Genomic DNA, 23,011 nt, shown 5'->3' with positions numbered 1-23,011 from the left:
TGACCTCACTTTCTGCTTCAAAGTGATAAACCTAATATAAAATGCATAAGATCTATAATTTGAAAACTACAAACAATTGCTGAGTAATTGATGAGATCTAAATCAAGATTTATAAATTCAACACTACTGACATTCTGGATCAGATAATTTTTGGGGTGGAAGGAGGCCCTGCACCTTATAGAATACTTAGCAACATCCCTGCCTTCTTCCCATTGAATGCTAGTTAGGAGCTGCTGGCCGTGACAATCAAAAATGTCTTCAGATATTGCCAAGTGACCCTAGATGAGCAAAATCTCCCGTGGGTAGGAAACACTGACCTAAATATATGGATGTATTATATTTATGAGTCAGAAGGCTTAATATGGTTAAGATGTCAATTCTGTAGATCCAATGCATTCCCAATTAAGATCCCAGTAACTTGTTTGGAAAAATTGAGAAACTGATTCTATACCTCATAAAAATATTTGAAATAATAGAATAACTAAAGCAAATTCAAAAATAACAAAGTTGAAGAACTTATACTACATGATTTCACCTGATTTCATGATTTATTATAAGCCTAAGTAATCAAGACAGATTATGGCTGGCACAGAGCTAAACAAATAGATCGATGGGGCAGTATAGAGTCCCAATATAGACCAATACACACATGGTTAATTGATTTTCAACAAAGTGCAAGAAAAATTCAGCAGGGAATTCAACAAATGGTGCTAGAATGACTAAATATTCATATAAAAAATGAACTTCAACCCATACCTTAAAGTATGTACAAAAATTAACTCAAAATGTATCACAGACTCTAAATGTAAAATCTAAAACTATAGTGCTCATGCATGAAAGTGTAAGTCTGTAACAAGTTAGGCAAAAATGTATTAGAAGTGATCTCAAAGCATGATTAATAAAAGAAAAAAAAATAAGTTCCTCAAAGTTAAGACATTATCTGCTTCTCCCAAAAACTTGGAGAAAGTATTTGCAAATTGTGTATCTGTTAAGGATATGAAGAGTTCTTCAAAACTCAGTAAGAAAATAAGCAACCCAAAAAAAACAAATGTGAAAGATTTAAACAAATATGTCACTATAGAAGATATATAGATGGCAAATAATATCATTAGACATTAGGGAAATGCTAATTTAAAATATGAGATACGGTCACACACCCACTAAAATGTCCAAAACGAAAAATCTGACCATACCAAGTAATGACAAGGATGTGGAGAAACTGGAACTCATATACTGATGATGAGAATGTAAAATAGTACAAACTCTATGGAACACTGTTGGGCAGTTTCTTAAAAAGCTGAACATATGCCTACCATATAACCCAACTATTCTACTCCTATATATCACTCAAATAAAACATATGTCCATACAACGATTTAAATGTTCATAGCAGCTTTATTGGTTACAGTCCAAAACTGGAAGCAACCCAAATGTCCACCAACTGGTGAATGCATAAACAAATTGGGGTGTATCCATAAAATGGAACACCACTCGGCAGGAAAAAAAGAATAAATTATTAAAACTTACAACAACATGGAGGAATCGCAAAACAATTACGCTGAATAAAAGAAACCAAACCGAAAAAAGAAGTACATACTGTATGGTTAAATGTATGGATAATGTAAACCACTCTATAATGACAGAAATCTAATCAGTGGTTTTCTGGGGACTCAGTGAAGAGGTAGGAGAGAGGGAGAAAGGAATTATGATGGGTACAAAAAAATTTGGGCAGGTTGAGGATTTATCATCTTGATTATGGTGACAGTTTCATGGGTATGTACACATTTTAAAATTTACCCAGTTGTATACTTTCTATATGCACATTTTATCAATTAATTGTACCACAATAAAGTTGTTAAAAATTAAAACATACCCACAAAAAGATTTAGACATGAATGTATATAGCTGCTTTATTCACATCGGCCCACAACTTGAAATCACCAGATATTCATCAAAAAGTAAAAGTGGTATATCGATACAATGGAATACTATTCAGCAATGGAAGGAATGAAATGCTGATATACAGCACACAATGAGACATCTCAAAAATGTTATACTATGCAAATAAAGTTATGAGCCAGAATACGCACTGCATAGTTCCATTCACATGAAATTCTAAAACATGTAAAGCTGATCTATAATGAAAGAAAGCAGCCCAGCGGCTGCATGGGGCCTTGAGAGTAGGTAGGGTTGGGAGAAGAAAACCGGTAGTTGGGAGCCTGACTGCAAAGAGGCTTGAAAGTGCTTGAATACTGAAAACTGTATACTCACCATAAGTACATTTAATTGTTTGTAAATTATCCCTAAACAATTAAAAAAAAAAACTGATTTGGGATTCATAAAACAGCGGCCTGAATTCTATCCTAGCTTAGCTTACTACCTCTGTTTTCCTTAGCAACTCTCTTATACTTTCAGCATGTATTGCTTCATGTATAAACAGTGACAATACCAAGTGTGCTTGATGAAGTATGAGATTGCATGCTGAAATAGATTAACTGAAAATAAGCAAATATTAATATTGTTAAATTGAAATGTCCTTTTACAACATAGTTTTTACATGCTACTTTCTACTTCTGGTTTTTTATTTTGTTTCTTGTTTTTCGTTTTTTTTTTTTGTAAGACAAGGTCTCACTCTGTCTTTGTCACCCAGGCGGGACAGGCTGCAGTGCACTGGCACAATCTTACCTTATCTCACTGCAGCCTCAAACTCCTCAGCTAAAGTGATTCTCCCACCTCAGCCTCCTAAGTAGCTGGGACTACAGGCATGTCCCACCATGCCCAGCTAATTTACTTTTTCCTTTTTTGTAGAGAGAAGGGTCCCACTATATTGTCCAGGCTGGTCTCGAACTCCTGGCCTCAAGTGATCCTCCCACATTGGCCTTCCAAAGTGCTGGGATTACAGGCATGAGCCATTATGCCATGCCTACTTCTGCTCTGTTCTTATGCTCAGTTGTTCCTTTTCTGAACAAAAAAGTTAAGATATAATGACTTTAAAACATTTATTATTGAGGCAAACATTTTAAATAAAGGCAGAAAAATATGAAGCAAGAAAGAAAATGGGTCCACAAACAAAAAATAGTATAACTAAACACTGATATTTTTGTTTTTCAAATTATAAAATTTAATGTATGGCTTAGCTAGAAAACGTATACTTTTAATGGGATTTCTTCACCACTTACATTACTTAGTCCTCACATTCCAAAAAGATCACAAAATTATATAGTATTTAGTATCAAAATGGCACATGTACACAAATACTTTTATCACCAAAATAAAGAATACTATGATTTCCTTTTCAGGCATTCAAACAACACATCTGTAACCCATATTCCCACAGATCTGAAAGTCATTACTATTTTTGACAAAATCTTTGGCAAGAATACACAATAAATGCTACAATTCTGATATTTCATCTGGAAATAGCCCTTTGAATTCAGAGTCCCTCAAACCACAGGGACACATGGCAATAATATAGGATTTTGGACTGCTGTTTTTAAAAAGAACTCTGGATGTTTATTTTGGCAAACTGGTTTTACCTCACCTTCATATATTTGAGAAATGTCAATTAAATAATGGTAGGAAGGCTGTCTGAAACTTAGAATGGATTTTCCACTAAAAAATAAATAAAACTTCTAAAATATAGTAAGATACAGAGTAGGATATACCTTACTTTATGTTGTAACATTTCTTAAATTGAAATATGACTGAAACCCTTATTTGTAATGAAATACTAAACAAATATCCTTGCAATAAAAACAGCAAAGCCTTCTGAATGATGTTTCAATCTTCCCTGAATGTTAAATGCATAGATTGCTAGTTGACCCTCAATATCCATCTTCCAGTTTTTACACAGTAATGAAAACTTCTGTGCACAAGACACAGCTGAAGATCACATTTCACAGATTCCCTTGCAGCTAGGTGAAGTCATGTGACTACATTCTGGCCAATGGGACGTGAGCAAAAGGAATGTATCAAATTTGGGAGTGACTGTCTTAAAAGAAAAAGCACATATTATTTCCTGTCTCTTTAACTGGGTCCTGCTGCCTCAAAGGTGAACATAATAGTAAAAATAGACAAGTCATCTTGGACTATGAAATAAAAACTACCTGTTAAAAATTACAAAGTAGACTGTTGGGCACACGACTCATGCCTGTAATCCAGTGCTTTGGGAGACTGAGGTAGGAGGTTCTTGTGAGCCTAGGTGTCAGAGGTTACAGTGAGCTATGATCACATCACTGTACTCCAGACTAGGCAAAAAAGTATGACCCTGTCTCAGTTAAAGAAAAAAAAAAAAAAAGCCAAGGGAACATGATCAAAGAAGCCTGTGTCTCCAATATCATAAAGCCATTATATTAACCCAGGATTGCCTATTTGGATTTTTATATCACTGAAAAATAAACCTCTATGCTATTTAAGTAGTAGGGGAAATGAGAGTAAAGAAATAGAAGTAGACTTTGCATTAATTCTACTAGAGACTTGTAGCAAATTCTAGTGTTTTAGATATTCACTATATACGTGTGTGTGTGTGTGTGTGTGTGTGGAGATGTATATACATACACATGTATATGTATTAAATCATGTTTAATTTTTCTTCAAACCTCATAGCTTCCTTCACTGGGGAACAACAAAAATATATGAACACAGGGAGGGGCGCAATGCATACTGGGGCTGGTCAGGGGGTCCAGGCAAGAGGAGAGCACCAGGAAAAATAGTTAATGCATGCTGGGCTTACTACCTAGGCGATGGCTTGATAAGTGCAGCAAACCACCATGGCACACGCCTATGTAACAAACCTGCACATCCTGCACATGTATCCCAGAACTTAAAATCAAATTAATTGTTTTAAAAAGACATATCCTTATAGCCAAAATGTTTATATATACATACATATACATACATACATATATATATACACACACACACACACACATATATATATATGTAGCTCTACAATATGTTAGCTAAGCTGGAATTAATCTAAGAAATCACTTAAAAATTTTACAGATGAAAAAACAGAATCATGAGGAAATTAAGGTTAAATGACTAGCCCAAGGTTATTCTTATCAAAAATAATTGTTTTTCTTTGACTCATAAATGAATATTTTTCTAAAGAAACAGAGTGAGATATGAAAGCAAAAAAGGAAGATGAATACATTATTCATTAAGATGCATTGTTAGCATGACAAAGTCTGTACGGCAAAATCAGGATAAATTGTTAAAGGTAGAGGGAAAACAGGGACCCAAAGCACACAAATGATCTCTTGTGTGAGTGACAGTCCTTGTGCTGAAGAGATGAGGAGTTCCAAATGCTGGCACTATAGTATGCTTTCAACCAGAACAATCTACTGTTAAATGAAGAGCGCTAAGGCAGGAAGGGTCACATGGGTTCGCACTCTATGGAGAAAAGAAATTAGTGTGTGGCTGTTCACCCAACATTTATTCAAATGAGAATGAAGCTAAAATAAAAGGATCTACGTTATCTATAAAGAAAAGCCAATTAAAGCCTAAGGGAAGTTTTGGGAGGATAAGCTCAAAAGCAATCTCATGAAAATTACTGACCCACTGCTCCCAAAACATGAGTATAAAGATTGACAAACAAGTTAAAAATTTTAAATATTTCACTACATTAGAAATTGGTAATTCTGGCTGGGCGCAGCGGCTCATGCCTATAATCCCAGCACTTTGGGAGGCCGAGGCAGGCGGATCACTTAAGGTCAGGAGTTTGAGACCAGCCTGGCCCACATGGCACAATCCCGTCTCTACTAAAAATACAAAAATCAGCTGACGTTAAAAAATCAGTGACGTGCACCTGTAATCCCAGCTACTCAGGAGGCTGAGGCAGGAGAATCACTTGAACCTGGGAGGCAGGGGTTGCAGTGAGCTGAGATTGCACCATTGCACTCCAGCCTGGGTGACAGAGTGAGGCTCCATCTCAAAAAAAAAAAAAAAAAAAAAGAGAGAGAGAGAGAAAGAAATTTGTAATTCTTTCACTCAGACAAAACATAAGACAGTATTTTCAAAATATCAGGTATTTTTGAATACTAAAATAGTGGTTACTTCCTTTTAAGAAAAAAAAGAAAATTTGTTATAAATGTAAATTTCAAACAATTCTTATATAAGTTAGATATTCAAAATGTTCAAATTGCACAGCGAACACAAAATTGGATACACAAAATTTCTTGAACTGATGGTAATAAATGCCTAAAACCCTGACTCCCAGAGGTATGCATCTGAGAGCAAGTCTTTGTCACGGAGGAGCAACCTTACATTAAGAAACAACAGAATTCACAACTTTTTTAGTTGAATTTATGTTCATTCTTTTCCTTTCTTCTAAGTTTAGGAGGTCATTTTTGGCAACAATCAGATGTCTGTATCATCAAGAAAAGGATTACAAACTCCTTCTCAATTTTTAGGTCATCCAAGCAAAATTAGCTTTAAAAAAGTATTCTGTCTACCATGTTTCCCATTGTCTGCAGATTTTTTTTGCCAGCAGATGAATTTACAAGACATTGTCACTCTGAAATCAGTTTGCAGAAGCACATCCTGAATACTGGAAGATTCCCATGACACCTTGGCCAAATGAACTTGTGATCTCTCAGCTGCATCCATCCACTGAAAGTTTTACCTCATCTAAATATCCAAAATATCTCTCAAGCCAAGCCATGAATAAACTCCTCCTTGTCAAGCTGTGCTGAGAGTATTCTTTTCTTTCTCATAAACAAATAAAACAATGAATAAATAAGGAGACAGATATTTAGACTGCAATGTAGTGCTTTAAGACATTCTCTGGGGAACCAGCACACTTTTTGTATTGCTGGTAATCTTTCAGGCTGCTTCCATTTCTTGTGAACACTTGTTGAAAAGGTAGTACCTGTAGTTCAAGATGCTGGCTCTGATAAAGTTGTTTACTTTCAGTGTGGTAAACAAAAATCTTTCAGGATTATTATGAGTCTTTGATATTGATATATGCCAAACCAACTCTAGAAGACACGAATCAAGAAGACTTAAAGCTCTTTCTTCATAGAAGGAGTAAAACCTGATGTACTGCCAGTCATGGCAAGTACTCCATCCAGGCTGATGTGGTTTGGTTGTGTCCCCACCCAAATCTCATCTTGTTTTTTTGTTTGTTTGTTTGTTTTTTGAGACAGAGTTTCGCACTTGTTGCCCAGGCTGGAGTGTAATGGCGTGACCTTGGCTCACCGCAACCTCCGCCTTCCGGGTTCAAGCCATTCACCTGCCTCAGCCTCCCAAGTAGCTGGAATTACAGGCATGCGCCACCATGCCCAGCTAATTTTGTATTCTTAGTAGAGACGGGGTTTCTCCATGTTGGTCAGGCTGGTCTGGAACTCCCCAACCTCAGGTGATCCACCCACCTCAGCCTCCCAAAGTGCTGGGATTATAGGCATGAGCCACTGCACCTGGCCTAAATCTCAACTTGAATTGTAGCTCCCATAATTCCCACATGTTATAAGACAAACATGGTGGGAGGTAATCAAATCATAGGGGTGGGTCTTTCCTGTGCTGTTCTCATGAAAGTGAATAAGTCTCATGAGATCTAAAGGTTTTATAAAGGGGAGCTCCCCTGCACATGCTCTCTTGCCTGCCACCATGTAAGACGTAACTTTGTTCCTCCTTCTCTTTCTGCCATGATTATGAGGCCTCCCCAGCCATGTGGAACCATGAATCATTTAAACTTCTTTCCTTTATAAACTACCCAGCCTCGGGTATGTCTTTATTAGCAGTGTGAGAACATACTAATACAGTAAATTGGTACTGGTAGACTGGAGTGCTGCTATAAAGGTACCCGAAAATGTGAAAGAAACTTCGGAACTGGGTAACAGGCAAAGACTGGAACAGTTTGGAGGGCTCAAAAGAAGACAGGAAAATGTGGGAAAGTTTGGAACTTCCTAGAGACTTGAGGGCTCAGAAGACAGGAAGATGTGAAAAAGTTTGGAATTTCCTAGAGAATTGTTGAATGGCTTGGAACAAAATGCTAATACGACAACAAAGTCCAGGCTTAGGTGGTCTCAGATGGACATGAGGAACTTGTTGGGAACTAAAGGTCACTCTTTCTATGCAAAGAGACTGGGGGCATTTTGCCCCTTCCCCAGAGATCTGTGGAACTTTCAACTTGAGAGAAATGACTTAGGGTATCTAGCAGAAGAAATTTCTAAGCAGCAAAGCATTCAACAGGAAGCAGACCATAAAAGTTTGGAAAATTTGCAGCTTGACGATGCAATAGAAAAGAAAAACCCATATTTGGGGGAAAAATTCAAGCCTGCTGCAGAAATTTGCATAAGTAATAATGAGCCAAATGTTAATCACCAAGACAATGGGGGAAACGTCTCCGAGGCATGTCAGAGATGTTCACAGGCGCCCCTCCCATTATAGGCTCCAGAGGCCTCAGCGGTAAAAATGGTTTCCTGGGCCAGGTCCAGGCCCCCACTGCAGCATGCAGCCTAGGGACTTGGTTCCCTGCATCCCAGTCACTCCAGCAGTCGCTAAACAGGCAAAGGTACAGATCAGGCCGTGCTTCAGAGGGTACAAGTCCCAAGTCTTGGCAGCTCCCATATGGTGTTGAGCCTGCGAGTGCACAGAAGCCAAGAATTGAGGTTTGGGAACCTTTGCCTAGATTTCAGATGATGTATACAAATGTCTGCGCTGGGTGCGGTGGCTCATGCCTGTAATCCCAGCACTTTGGGAGGCCGAGGCGGGTGGATCACGAGGTCAGGAGATTGAGACCATCTTGGCTAACATGGTGAAACCCCGTCTCTACTGAAAATACAAAAAATTAGCCAGGCATGGTGGCGGGCGACTATAGTCCCAGCTACTTGGGAGGCTGAGGCAGGAGAACGGCATGAACCCAGGAGGCAGAGCTTGCAGTGAGCGGAGATCACGCCATTGCACTCCAACCTGGGTGACACAGCGAGACTCCATCTCAAAAAAAAAAGAAAGAAATGTCTGGATGTCCAGGCAGAAGTTTGCTGCAGGGGCAGGGCCCTCATGAAGAACCTCTGCTAGGGCAGTATAGAAGGGAAATGTGGGGTTGGAGCCCCTACGCAGAGTCCCCACTGGGGCACTGCCTAGTGAAGCTATAAGATGAGGGCCACTTTCCTGCAGACCCCAGAATGGTAGATCCACCGACAGCTTGCACTGTGCCCCTGGGAAAGCCACAGACACTCAATGCCAGCCCATGAAAGCAGCCAGGAGGGGAGCTGTACCCTGCAAAGCCACAAGGGTGGAGCTGTTCAAGGTTGTGGGAGTCCACCTCTTGCATTAGCATTACCTGGATATGAGATATGGAGACAAAGGAGATCATTTTGGAACTTTAAGGTTTCATGACTGCCCTATTGGATTTCGAACTTGCATGGCACCTGTAGCCTCTTTGTTTTGGCCAATTTCTCCCATTTGAAATGGATATATTTACCCAATGCCTGTACTCTCATTGTATCTGGGAAGTAACTAACTTGTTTATGATTTTACAAGCTCATAGGTAGAAGGAACCTGCCTTGTCTCAGATGAGACTTTGGACTGTGGACTTCTGAGTTAATGCTGAAATGAGTTAAGACTCTTGGGGACTGTTGGGAAGGAATGATTGGTTTTGAAATGTGAGGACATGAGATTTGGGAGGGGCTGGGTGGAATGATACGGTTTGGCTGTGTCTCCACCCAAATCTCATCTTCAATTGTAGTTCTCATAATTTCCAAGTGTTATGAGAGGGACCCAGTGGGAGGTAACTGAATCCTGAATGAGGGGTCTTTCCTGTGTTGTTCTCATGATAGTGAATAAGTCTCATGAGATCTAATGATTTTATAAAGGGGAGTTCCCCTGCACATGTTCTCTTGCCTGCCACCATGTAAGATGTGACTTTGCTCCTCTTTTGCTTTCCACCATGACTGTGAGGCCTCCCCAGCCATGTGGAACTGTGAGTCAATTAAATCTTTTTCCGTTACAAATTACCCAGCCCTTGGTATGTCTTTATTAGCAGTGTGAGAACAGATTAATATACATGCCAACTGTACCAAGCCCCATCTTTTAGCATGTCAAAAATTTCAAAAGCCTTTCAGCCTTCTAAAATGTACCTCACTAATTTGGAATTTATTATGTATCAATATGTGTGAAACAGATAAAAACTAGAAAATGGCTGCACAAAATAATGCTAGTTGTTACATGCAAATGTTTAGTGAATGGGAAATGGCATTAATCCCAATTTGGCAATGATCTACTTCAAAATATTAGAAGAGTCTGCACTTCTGTAACATATAATATCATCTGATTGAGCTTGGGCCACAGGAAAGAACACTTACGATAAATAACAAAATTGTAGTAGCTAGTTCCAACCTTCTTACTGAACCTATTTTAAATTACCATTTTAAGAAATTCAGCATTTTGAAACTTATATAAATTGGCAGCTAATTAGAAAAAGTATGTTTATTTTAAATATAAATTACTAAGGCTAGTTTCTCTGTATTATTCCCTACACGATAATATATATTTATAATGATTCCATTTGTTTCTACAAATGTTTCTCTAATTAATGAAATCTCTTTAATTATTCTGAATTTAAAAGGTTGTTTTAAAAGAATTTCCTAAACTCAGTTGAGCACTAAAACAAATTCTCAATAGATGTCTGTTAACTTAATGTAGCAAACATTTCCTTCCCTCTCCTTCAGAAATGATAGATCTCATATATGACTGAAAACCACTGGTTAAAAAAACAAATTCAGTATCTATTAAACTTAGGTAAAATATACAAATAATTAGTGCAAGACTTTAATAAATAAACCACCTGCCTTGATCTGAATTGGTGCAGGAACTGAGCAGAATAAGTAGCAGATACTCTTGTTTGCAAAGCTTAGGCTTCAAGTTATTTCTATTTTAATATTTTTAAATCTGACAATATAAAGTATCCTTAATCCTTACTATGTATTTTTAAATTTCAAATATACTCTAGTAAAGTAGAAAATAAGTCATAATTATTCTATATTCAAAGATATATTATTTTATTTCTTAAAATCAATATTTCACAAAACTTATTTCAATAAGACCTGTCACGATGGCCTAAAACTTCTGATCTCACCTTTTTCAAGATTACTCTTTTGTATAATTAACTCTGTAATACTTTAAAATTTTTCAAGCATTAAAAACTAAATACATTTTCCAATAATTATTTTTCATGATTCATTAATATATTTAATGACTTTAGCTTTGAAGTATTCTTCTAATTCGGAAACCAAGTACTTTTCAAGCTTTGCTTCTGAGGTGTTCTGGGAATAATATAGTAGTTACTTAAATTTAAATATAATTCCTCAATAAGTGCTCTGACATTTTACTATGTAACATTTTGGAAAGTTTTACTTACTGAGACATCTTTCATGTTTTTCTCAAAGAAGAAATAACAAGACTCTTTAGAAAAATTAAACGTGTATACATCAGCTGGTCCTGCTCCTGACAACAATGCTTTTCTCAGTTCACCAACATATTTCCCCTTTTCCATTGCCATGTCATCAGCTTCTTGGGAAATCTCTGATTCAGAAACTATGGGAAATATTAACAAAAGTTTTAAAATGAAAAGTAAATGACTACACATGAGAAAATATTAGTTTATCTGTTAGTACTAATTTATCGCAAGTAACAGAAACGTAAACAAGTAAAATCAATCCCTATACTACACATTTTTAAATCAAATTATTCCTTTTTACTGAACTAGCAATTTTTGAGAAATGCATTAATTTAGACTCACATCTCATGTGAAATACATTAAACCCTTGACAGTCTTTCTCTGTCCTCAGATGAAACACATTGTAAATTATCACAGAAACTCCCACTTTGTGTAACTGCTCTTAGGTCAAAGTCAGATAATTTCCTACAATGAATAATAAGCTCAGTATTTTATAACATCTTTCTTCCTTGCATCAAAGATTCAATAGCCTATACTGTGTTTCTCACTCATATGCGCAGAGTAAAACAAAAGCAAAAGTGGAGCTCATTATTCTAATATCATGTGCCAACATCAGAAAATATGGATGAAAGGAGATGATAAGGAAAGAATGGGAAGGAAACTAAAATGTACTGAGTATCTCCTCTGCAACACATACTATACTAGAGATCGTTTCCAATTCTCTTATCTAGGTATTTTTAAAGCTGATGTTTTATCTATCATTGAGATTTTTGTTTCAATAATTATATTTTCAATTCTAGATATTATCTTTATTCCTTTGTCATTATATCCTGTTCTTATCCTACCCTTCTTTTAAATATTTAAATAAACATATTTTAAGATCTCTTTCATTTCTGTATTTATGTGTGGCTCCTGGGGTATAAATTATGTTTCTTCTATCTGTGGAAAAATTCTTGTTTTACTTGTTTTCCTTTCATGCTTTGTAACATTTGAATACAGCTCGCCTCTAGCCAAAGTGGCAATGCTCTGGGAAGAAGTGGTCTTAAATGAAGGTTGCTGGTTTGCCTTTCTGGGGGTCATTACAAGTTTTATCAGTTTGGGACTAGTTTTGAAAGTTAATTTCTCACCTTGATTTTTACACTTGAGGCAAAGTGTTCCATTTTAAACCTCCCATCCACACATAACACAGGTTTAGGATTCTGATTTTTCTTGAGACTTTTATTCACTCATAGTCCTTAGGGATTGTTCTATTTTTATGCTGCATCCTCCGGACAGAGAGTAGTAGTTTTTTTAAAAGATTATTTTATTAACAGCATATATTTTCCAGGTTCCTTTCTTTATGCTGAGAGCTCAACTCCAATTCCCTAAGAGGTCTGAAGCCTCAACATTCCACCTCACTCAAACATTACACTCACTGTCATCTAGAAGTATATCTAGTTCAGATATTCCATGAATCTACAAGTAAGCTTTAATTCCCATCAATTACTTTGGTTTTGAAATAGCTCTTCAAACATGGTGTCTGAGGTTTTCCCTTTCTTCCACTCAAAAGTGGCAATGGGTCTGCATATTTGTTTGCTTTTAAAATTACAAGATTCAATCTCGTATTTGTTGGAATGTGTGTGTGGTTGGATGGTTTCCTGTGTTAATTTAGGCTATCACAGTAATGATAAAAGTCCCATATGGTTGTATAATTTCATACTTATGCGTTACACTTATCTATTTTAATTCCTTATAAAACTGAAAAACAGATATTATTTTCATTTTGCAAAAGAGAAAACTGAGGCTCACAGAGATCAAGTAATGGTCTAGGGTGATGTAGTAAGTAACTGGTGAAGCTGGGATTAATACTCATATCTCTCTGGATGTTTTATTTTGAGGTGAAGCAGAGACATGAAACATTGGATAAATTATTTCCATCCATAATTTTGAAAAACAACATTAGTATAAAATATTACAGAATATAAGGAAATCATGATTAAAGAATCCCTAAAATGGAAGACACATTTTCATACCTTTGGTCTCTATGCTATCGAGTGTCTGGAAGATCCATGACAGTAAATGAAAAAGGGAGTCTTGCAAGGTACCAATATATTTTATATGATCAATTTTTGATAACAAGTTTTGATAATAAAATATGATTCTCATACTTCACACAACCTTTGAAAGGAGGTAAGAATAAAAATAGCTTATATTTATATATTAACAGCTTCTAAAACACTTTCACATTTTCTCTATTGGAAGCGGACACATTTAATATGATTATCACTATCAAACCTATTGATCTTTCAAATGCCCTAGCAGCTCTCCTAAAAAAAAAAAGAAGATAAATGCTTCCTATTTAAGGAATAATTTCATATTTTGTGTTTGCATTATGTTAAAAAGTAACTACCTAACTTTAACTCACCAATACCTAGGAAGAACAGTTATTTCACAGAGAAACAGGAAATAAATTTGTAGATGCCATCTTTAATGCAGCCATAGAAAAACTTGAAGAAAACACAAAAGAAAATAGAGAACATCTATTTAAAAAGCATCTAGTTAAAAGTATTCTAAATTTCATTAAAATGAAAAGATACCTGTCTGAAAATATGTAATCATTCATTCATTCCAAAAATGCTAGCCTATGGAGCTCAAATTCAAGTGCTAATATCTTAGACAACATTTTAGATATCTTGTCAGTTATCATCCAAGATATCCTCTTATTTTCCTCTCCTAATAAATACTGTGCTGATTATTATGGAATATTTAATTTTTGAAGGAGAAAAAAACATACGAAAGGAAATTAATTATGTAAAACAGGTATTTGTTCAAAAACGTACTTGAAAAATTCCTATAAAAGTAAACATGGAAATGTGACTGCCTACATAGGGCTTCAAACCTAAAAAACCAACCTGGTCACCAGTTTTGAATTCTGTGCCAAGAACATCTGGAAAAAGTATAGCTGTAAGCACGCGATGCTCTAAAACTTCAGTGACCAAAAATAAAGGCAATGGAAATAATAAAATTCAGCAAGAATGCAACTGAACCACATAATAAGGCATAAAACATGAGCAGGTCAACATGACCAAAAGACAAGGAACCATTCTCAGACTGGTAGGAGTCAGACTGAGACTCACTTTAACACTGAAAAGCATCACTTTTGCAGTGTTTATAGGTAGATGAAGACGTAAGTGAGGAAAGAAGATTTTTTTCCTTCAGATACCTATATATAACTAGCCAAAAGCCTGCACACATCCTAAGCTTGTACTGGAGCTCAGAACACATACAGTCTTATCACACCATTAGGATTCTAGTTGGTATTGCATCATAAACCCATTTCACTGCTTGATTTATTAAAATCCTCTTTCCACTGAGTTCTGTCACTATTTCCATATAGGTCAAAAAATATTTACACTCAAGATAATTATAAGTGGATCTAATTAGTGGATAATAAAACAATTAGTAAAGTTTAATTTACTCTTTAATAAACTTCAAACCACTCCAGAGATGGGTGATATAAGTTTCCTACTGCCAATAAGAATTCTTATGAAAGTCAGAGTCATCGATCATTAACCCACTTTGTGACTTAACCCTGCGATATAACCCCCTGTAATATTGATGTGATGATCGACCACATGATAATTAGATAATCGGACCTCAAAAACATTCATTAGATAAAACATTGCTAATGGAAATCAGTGAGTTTAGTGTGGGGGAGATTAAAAGGAAACTTACATCCTTTTAATTTCACTCAAATGAAAAGAGAAAAAAAATTGTCCAAATTGAAGGTTGCAGCAATCAAAATGTTGAACAAAAAAAAAACAGGATGAGGTATAGGAAGGAAATCCATTTCCATGTTTCAATTATTTAATTGTTTCAATGTCCTTAGTGATGTTATTGTCTACATGTAAAGTACCAGATCACATTTATGGAATAAGCCTTAACTAAACATGGGCACAGTGTTATATTATTTGATTTCCTATTTTGTCCCTGATATGTAAACAAGAAAACAGAAATGAATGAAGGCATAAAACACATGAGAGATTTAAACATTATTAGATATTTTTGAAAATAAAATGACCACATAGTGCACTATAAATTTTCTGTTTTCAAGTTTATTTGGTACAGGAAGCCAAAATGGTAACAATCCACCAGAGAATATGTAAGTTTGATATCACATTTTTGTCACACTAAATTCCATTAGCTAAAAAATAAATGGTAGAATATACTGCAGTTATGACAAATGTCAACAATAAGTAAATATAAAACTGGAGTTTTCATTCAAAAACATGCTAACTCTAAAATGAACAATTTATTTTCTTTTTTCGCAGACCAGTTTTATATATTTGAGACATCCTTTCATTCTTTCAATCAAAAAAGTATTCATTGAGAATGTATTTGGTAGGTACTGGTCTAGATAATTGCATAGAGTGTTGACAAACCAAATGTGTCTCTTACCCTCAGTATAGATCAGTACCATCTAGTGAAATGACAATTCATGTTAATATTATTAAGAATGATGCCAGCACAATTGTATGATATAAACGAAATGTTCCATAAATGTAAGGTTAACTTACATTTCTCGTTAAATTAAGAGATAAGAGTTAATGGAGTGTTCTTTTTCCCCCCAATACTTAATGATTAAAAAATTTCAAATAACATATTATCATTGATTTTTATCTTGGTGAATGAGGCTTACGGACTAGATTAGAATTCAGCCTCTTCCTTTGATAATTAAGGCTCCTGAAACATCTTAAGGTCATCTGTCTGACAATAACTTAGTATACGGAATATGTCATTTGCCAATTAGAAATATCTAAAGTTATAAATACAGTATTCCTTACATACAAGCAACCACTTCCCCTAGGACTTGCTTCCAAGCTGTGTTGTTAGAACCGCTCTTCTCACCCAGATGACCAGCATTAATCTATTGCCCTTGTCTTTAGCCTTATACACCCTTCACCCTAAAACAAGAAATATTGTCTTCTGGATATAATCTCTCTGGCATACATAAAACTAAGCTGACAAATCTTCTACTCTTGAACTGCAACAACCAACCTGATTTCTGATTTCTGATTTCTGATTTCTCTTACAGAGAAATGTGTAGATTAAACAGGTATCACAATAAGTACTGCAAATAGTACCCCTGAAAATTCTTTATTTTACAGGAATCCCTACATCAACATTACCTGTTCTGTGTCAAAAAAGACAATTTTTTTGAAACTCTGTAAGTATAAATTCAATTTGACTGAGTTGTATAACATAATTCATAATGCTCAAGAAAGAAACAAAATTTTACAATGTATTGTCATTTTAAAGATGATATAATAATCATGGTAACAAATTCTAGAGAAATATTTCTAAAGTTAATAGAAGATATAAATAGTATGTAAATTAACACGTAAAAATTATCTTACAGAAAACATTATTCACAACGTAACTCTAGAAAAGACTTTTGCATAATTATAAAAATAGTTCTTTAAATATTTCAATAAGATACTTTAGAAGACTATTAAAACTTCGTATACAAGGAAAATATAAGGCTAAATATTTTTACTTTATATCCACCATGTTCCATACACGATTTGAGGGTCATTAGCATTTTTAAAATATTATCACCAAAGAGTTAAAAAAAATCTATTTCCTAAAATCACAGCCAAGATCCTAAATGTGGGTGTGAACCTTGCATTACAAATTTTTAGGCTCTGGTCCTGTTTTGTTACAAATGTAATACATGTTCATTGGGGAAAATAAATAAATAAATAACCCACCACTACCCCATTGCCCCAAGGCAACACATACCCATTTACCTAACCAATCTCCTTCCTCTGCCCCAGACTTCTTCCCTGCCATCCTGAGAAAAGATATATTTAGAAAGCACTATTTATATTTTCTATAAAGAGATCATTTTAAAACTCTGAACAAATCCAAGTTACTAAGATTCAAATGGTAACCAGAATTTTCTATGACACGTTTGTTTTTCTATTACTATTAAATATAGAAAGTGGCATTAAATATTGCAAACCTGTATATAAATTTGACAGCAATAGCAAGTAAAATTAATATCAGTTTTACCCAATATCTATTGGAAAAAGTATCCCTGAGGACTGAAGAATAGCACACTTAAATTTTACTTTTAAAAACTTTGTTTTTAATATTACCTGTCCCAGTCCATGCTGAATGACCATCAGTAAGTGTAATAACAAAACCAGATTCCAGTGTTTTCTCCCAAGATACTTGTAGAAAATGAGTTATATTGGGTTCAGAAGCAAGATGGATTCTGCTTATTTTTCTCTCCATTTCTTAATACCTGTAACGGGAGAACACAATTAATATTTTTAAAAGAAACTAACTCAAATAACGTTTTCTGTACTGGCCTCTCAGCTACACAAACACCAAGGAAATAAGAAAATAAGCAAAACAAAAAAACTGTATAATAGGTTCAACCATTAGATTGAACCACTAAATTCAGTAAATAATACATTCAGTAAATTCATAGTTTTCTTCAATACTAATTCACAATTTTTACAGATGAGAAAAGCAGAGGCCCATAAATGGAAAATGATTTGTCCAAGTAATGAAGATAAAAATTATCATCTCAGCTGGGCATGGTGGCTCACACCAGTAATCCCAGCACTTTGGGAGGCCAAGACGGGCAGATTGCCTGAGGTCAGGAGTTCAAGACCAGTCTGGCCAACATGGTGAAACCCCATCTCTACTAAAAAAAAAACAAAAAATTATCATCTCAACAATATGCAGAGTAAATTTTACCACTTCTTTTCCCCCAGATTCAATAGGCTCTTTTTCTACCACAAAAGAAATGGTTGCAAGAACTTGTGAGAATGACCTGGAACTGATCTCACTACTGAAATAGTACAGTAATTAGAAAGGACAAAATTGACCAAGTATCTTAGTCTCTGTCTGGAGACACCGTGTGGAACGAAAAAGTTGAGTCAGCATAATTCAATGGGGGAAAAAAAAAATCTCAGAACCCAACAGCTGGCAGTATCCAGTCATGCCTTGGCTAAGACAGAGATGCCCAGGCTCAGTGACTGAAACACCCTATCCACTGAGACACGGGCACTCTGTAATAGAGATGAGTTGCATCAGATTATCACAGCCTGAGGCCAATAAATGTTTCTGCATTCTTTAAGTTTTGTATTTAAGTATTATATATAGACAGAAAAGTACATGTATCAAAAGTACAAAAGTACAACTCAATGAATTTTACAATTGAACAAATCCATGTAAGTAGTACCTAGATCAAGAAGCAGAACACTACTACCCCAAAATTCATTCTCACACTCCCTCCTCTCTAGCCACTGGCCTCTCCAAATAACCACTATCCTATCTTCTAACAGAGATGAGGGCTTTGAATATTTCTGTACTTTATGTAAATAAAATCATACAGCATGTTCTATTTTGTGTCTGGCTTCTTTTGCTCAACATTATGTTTGAAAGATTCATCCACACTATGTGTTACAGTGATAGATGATTTTCAGGGCAGTATAGTAGTCTATTATATGAGTACAAGACAGGTTATTTATCCATTCTACTAGTGGTAGGCATCTGGGTACTTTCTAGATTTTGACTACTACAAATAGTGCTGGCAGAAACACTCTAGCAAATACATATGCATTTCTGTTTAGTATATACCTAAGAGTAAAATTGTTGGATCAGAGGATATGGATATATTCAGTTTTGGTACTACACAGCAAATATTTTTCTAAAAGGGTTGTACCAGTTTACAACTGATGTATGAGAATTCTGATTACTGCACATTCTTGCAAACATTTTCCATGGTTTTCATGTTGGCCAATTTTTTACTTCATACAATAAAGAAAATAAGAATTAGGGGTACACAATGTAATACTAGAAGTTAGAGTTAGAAGGGAGTCAGATCTAAGATCATCATCATCCATTTGTTAAGTACTTTGCACCTGCACAAGAACTTCATTACTTGAACAAACAGACATCCATATAATATAAAAATTCTAAAAACCTAATCTTGCCCTTCCCAAAACAATGATTACCTGAACATTTCCCTCTGTCTTTATCCACAGACATGCATGTTTAAATAAATCTTATAAACAGCTTTTTTCATGGTGGCACAGAGTTTTACACCTAGCATTCTTAGTGACTAAATAATAATCTATTAAGTACTATAATTAATGGAAATATGTTGACATATATATATATATATATCAGCTCTATCTCTACTGGAACCCTATGAATATAGCAACTAACAGGATCCTCATTGTATGAATAAAAAACCAGAGGTAAAGTTTAATACTCAAGATCACACACTAAGTGGTGGTGCAAGGACTCAAATCCACCACCTGCTCTTCTTACCACAGCACTTTGCTTGTCAGTAGGAATGTAGAAGTCTAGTAGATCTGAAGTTAAGAAAAACCAGACTTCTAAAGTTACCAGATAAAGAAACAGGGTTGGACCATGAAAGAGGTATGCTTAGGGAGCTTCTGCCGTGTGACAGCATTGCCAGATAAGGAGCTGTTGTTTTAAGACTACTCTAAAACAAAACTAAGACTTTTATTTCCAGTCTCCCATCAAATGGTCGTTAACCAAGCTTATATTCTGCAATCATATGAGACGTGTGGGAAACAAAATAGCCAGTTCTGATTCTGGATCAAGTTACAAGAAAAAAGTTTCCAAATCTGATCTCCTATGCCCTATTGCTGACTTCTGGATATGTCTGCCGAGGATATGAAAAGTCTATGCCTGTCCCAAAGAAGGCTTTCCACAAATACTTGTCCTTGGATTTATTTAAAATTATTTCAAATCTGTCACCCATGAATTCTACCCATTTTTCCTAGTAATACCAGTAGGGTTCATACAGATTAAGTATAAATCCTCTTACACACGACAGGCCTCTTCTTAAGACTATATGCTAAAAGTCAAAACAGTTCTTATAAGATGATTTCTGATACCCTCACTAGTTTGATTAATCTCCACAAAATTCTCTACAGTTAATCTCTGCCACTCAAAGCATAGTTCACTGAGTCCCAACTGGTAGTCTAGTTGTTCTATAAACAATTAAAAAATAGACAAAGACTATTACTTCATCCTAAATAGTGCACTTCTATAATTTCAAGGAAATATCACATTCAGTTTTAATTATTGTTTTTAGTCATAGTGAGAGTGATGGGGTTGTGTTGAGGGTATTTTGTTATGTTTTTGGCAGCTACATCATTCTAAAAATTCCTATTTGAGTTTAATATCAACTAAACCTTGTTTAGTTGTTTTTCTACGTATATTATTACTAAGTCACTTTTACTCTATCCTTTGTTTGTAGTTTTTGTTGATGTTGTCTGATGTGTTTGCTAAGGTTCAATTTTATGTTTTATATTGGCTTGTTAAGGTTGCATTGAATAGTGATTCTGTTCCCGTGACCCAACACGTTTATTATCCCTCTGACCTTGTCATCTAGAAATCTGATAAACTTCTTCTTCTAAGTATTCAAGTCATGCACATAAAATGTTGAGCAGGACAAGCTCAGGCATAGACCTGTATAGTCTGCCATTAGAAACACCCTCAAGTAGACATCAATCATCAACACTACGTGGGAACACCACTTATATTTCCAAGTCACTAGAATGTAAGGAGAATCCTTGGAAAAATCTATCTACTTTACCAGTCTATCAATGCTATTTAAAAGAACAACAACAACAAAAAAGAAATTAAAACTGTTAATTAGTGATCCCACTTTTATTTATAACAATGATAGGTTCTTTTTCTTTTAATCCAAAAGCAATTCTTCTGGTAAATCACTCTAGAATCTTGCCCAGATTGACTTCAAATTTATCAGACTGTAAAATGACACATATTACTTAGTTCAAGCAAATACCTATATTTGTTCTAATACTGTAACACCTGATACTGTAAAACTGATTTTGTGAGCTTCGTTAAAAGATGCTTATACCGTAGAAGCTAATAAACAAAACTAGAGAAATAACATAAAAATTATAAATATGCAAAGAGAAAACATTATAAAAAGTCAGAATCAGGAACAAAGCACAAACTTCCAACATGAAAACATTACAACTGTTATTTAATTACAGAGCATGAGTCTCTTACTAGATGATCCTTTAAAAAAACATTATAAAGTAATCCTTATAGCCCCATCAATTAGGCATGTAAAAATTTTAGATATATTTAAGTTTGTAGGTTTGATACCATACTCACTGAAAAAAATAATTTTTAAATATTCCATTTAGTCAAAATTTTTTCCTACAATAAGGTCCTTTGCCTAGATGTGCTTAATTCTGAAATGCTTTATCCATTTGTGAATATTTTCTTTTAGATCAATTAGTCAATACACTTAATGTGCAGTAAATTACTCACATGCTCTGTAATCCTTAAATTTGAAAATTACTGGAAAATCTGTGTTACTGTTTTTCTATGCCAATCATTGAAAAAGACATATAGTTCAAGGCTTACATAATTCTAATTGGCTCAAAACCCACAATTTTGGGGGTGGGGTGCATGGGAGCGTGTAGGAACTACTTGTGGCATAGCATTTTTTGCCTCTATAGTATTTCCATACAAACATACACAGATGCACATATACTTATGCAGATTATTTTTTCTTAAACTTACCTTAAGAAGCATGGCTATTGTTACCATTAATATAATTTTGTGAAAGGAAAATACAGCACTTATAATTACTATGAAATAGCAATTGGTTTCATTCCTTTTTTTTAAAGCCATATTTGAACCAAGTGACAAATTTCTAATTACAGAGAAAATTTTGTTTAAAATTCAATATTCCAGATGCCTGTCAGTAACTCCTCCTACTTTCACAATAATATAAAGGGCTTTAATCTCAATGATGTTAAAAAGACATTTGGGGATCAGTTTTAAGAACATCTTTGAATTATACATGTTTCAAATATTTTCCAATTTTCTAATTGTAGGTATTCATGACAAAAATTATATGATTTTATTTTAAAGATTCTATTATTTAGTAAACTCACATTTGAACCTTTGGAGACTACCTGTGAACCACATTTAAGCAATTAACATTAGTAGCCCATAAGTGACAACACAGTATCCTATAAGTATCTTGTTTGTGCCTCAGCAGTCTCAGAAATGTACTTTATATCAAATAAGTCTTAATTTCCTAATACCATACTATTTGAATGAGGTTTGAAAGCACTTCATTCTTTTACTTACTGAGATCACCCTCTTACAAAATATCAAACACAAAACATCTAATGAGAATCACCCATGGAAACAGAAAAAAAGATGACTTGGAATGTCTTTTAAGATTCAGTAAGAGCAAATGAACGATCTCTTTGCTTTCACCAGCCCTGTAAATGGGAATAGTCAGCCATAGTTTTTTGCCCCGAGACTACTTGAAGAAAGAGGGTGGAATCCTCTTCAGAGGGACTGATTGATTAGGGCTATAAGAAAGCCTGTGTTTTGTTTTCTAAGGGCACTAAAGGTCACATTAGTATCAGCACCTCTCCCAGCCAGAGCCAAGGATCTAAGACAAGCCTGCAGGTGGAAACAGTTGGGTCCCACCCCAATTTGTACATCAGTAGCTTTATTGAGAGTTCAGAACAGTTGAGAATTGAGAAGCTTATCTTTAGTACTTTGTGTCTTTGATAC

General features: G+C 35.0%; 1 protein-coding gene across 5 annotated transcripts in view; it reads right to left on the bottom strand.

The window, feature by feature from the left end:
- Positions 1-23,011, bottom strand: part of XRCC4 (X-ray repair cross complementing 4) — a 269,968-nt gene that overhangs the window by 225,014 nt on the left and 21,943 nt on the right. For all 5 annotated transcript variants that reach the window (XM_054488108.2, XM_054488109.2, XM_054488110.2 and 2 more), the window contains exons 2-3: positions 17,542-17,690; positions 11,363-11,538 (exon numbers count right to left, since the gene is read on the bottom strand). In XM_054488108.2, the coding sequence (XP_054344083.1) occupies positions 11,363-11,538; positions 17,542-17,680 (315 nt within the window). In that variant the 5' untranslated portion in view covers positions 17,681-17,690. The remainder of the gene's footprint in view (positions 1-11,362; positions 11,539-17,541; positions 17,691-23,011) is intronic.

Source organism: Pongo pygmaeus, chromosome 4 (assembly GCF_028885625.2).
Source record: "Pongo pygmaeus isolate AG05252 chromosome 4, NHGRI_mPonPyg2-v2.0_pri, whole genome shotgun sequence".
Classification (NCBI taxonomy): domain Eukaryota; kingdom Metazoa; phylum Chordata; class Mammalia; order Primates; family Hominidae; genus Pongo; species Pongo pygmaeus.
This window is presented reverse-complemented; position numbering and strand designations above follow the sequence as displayed.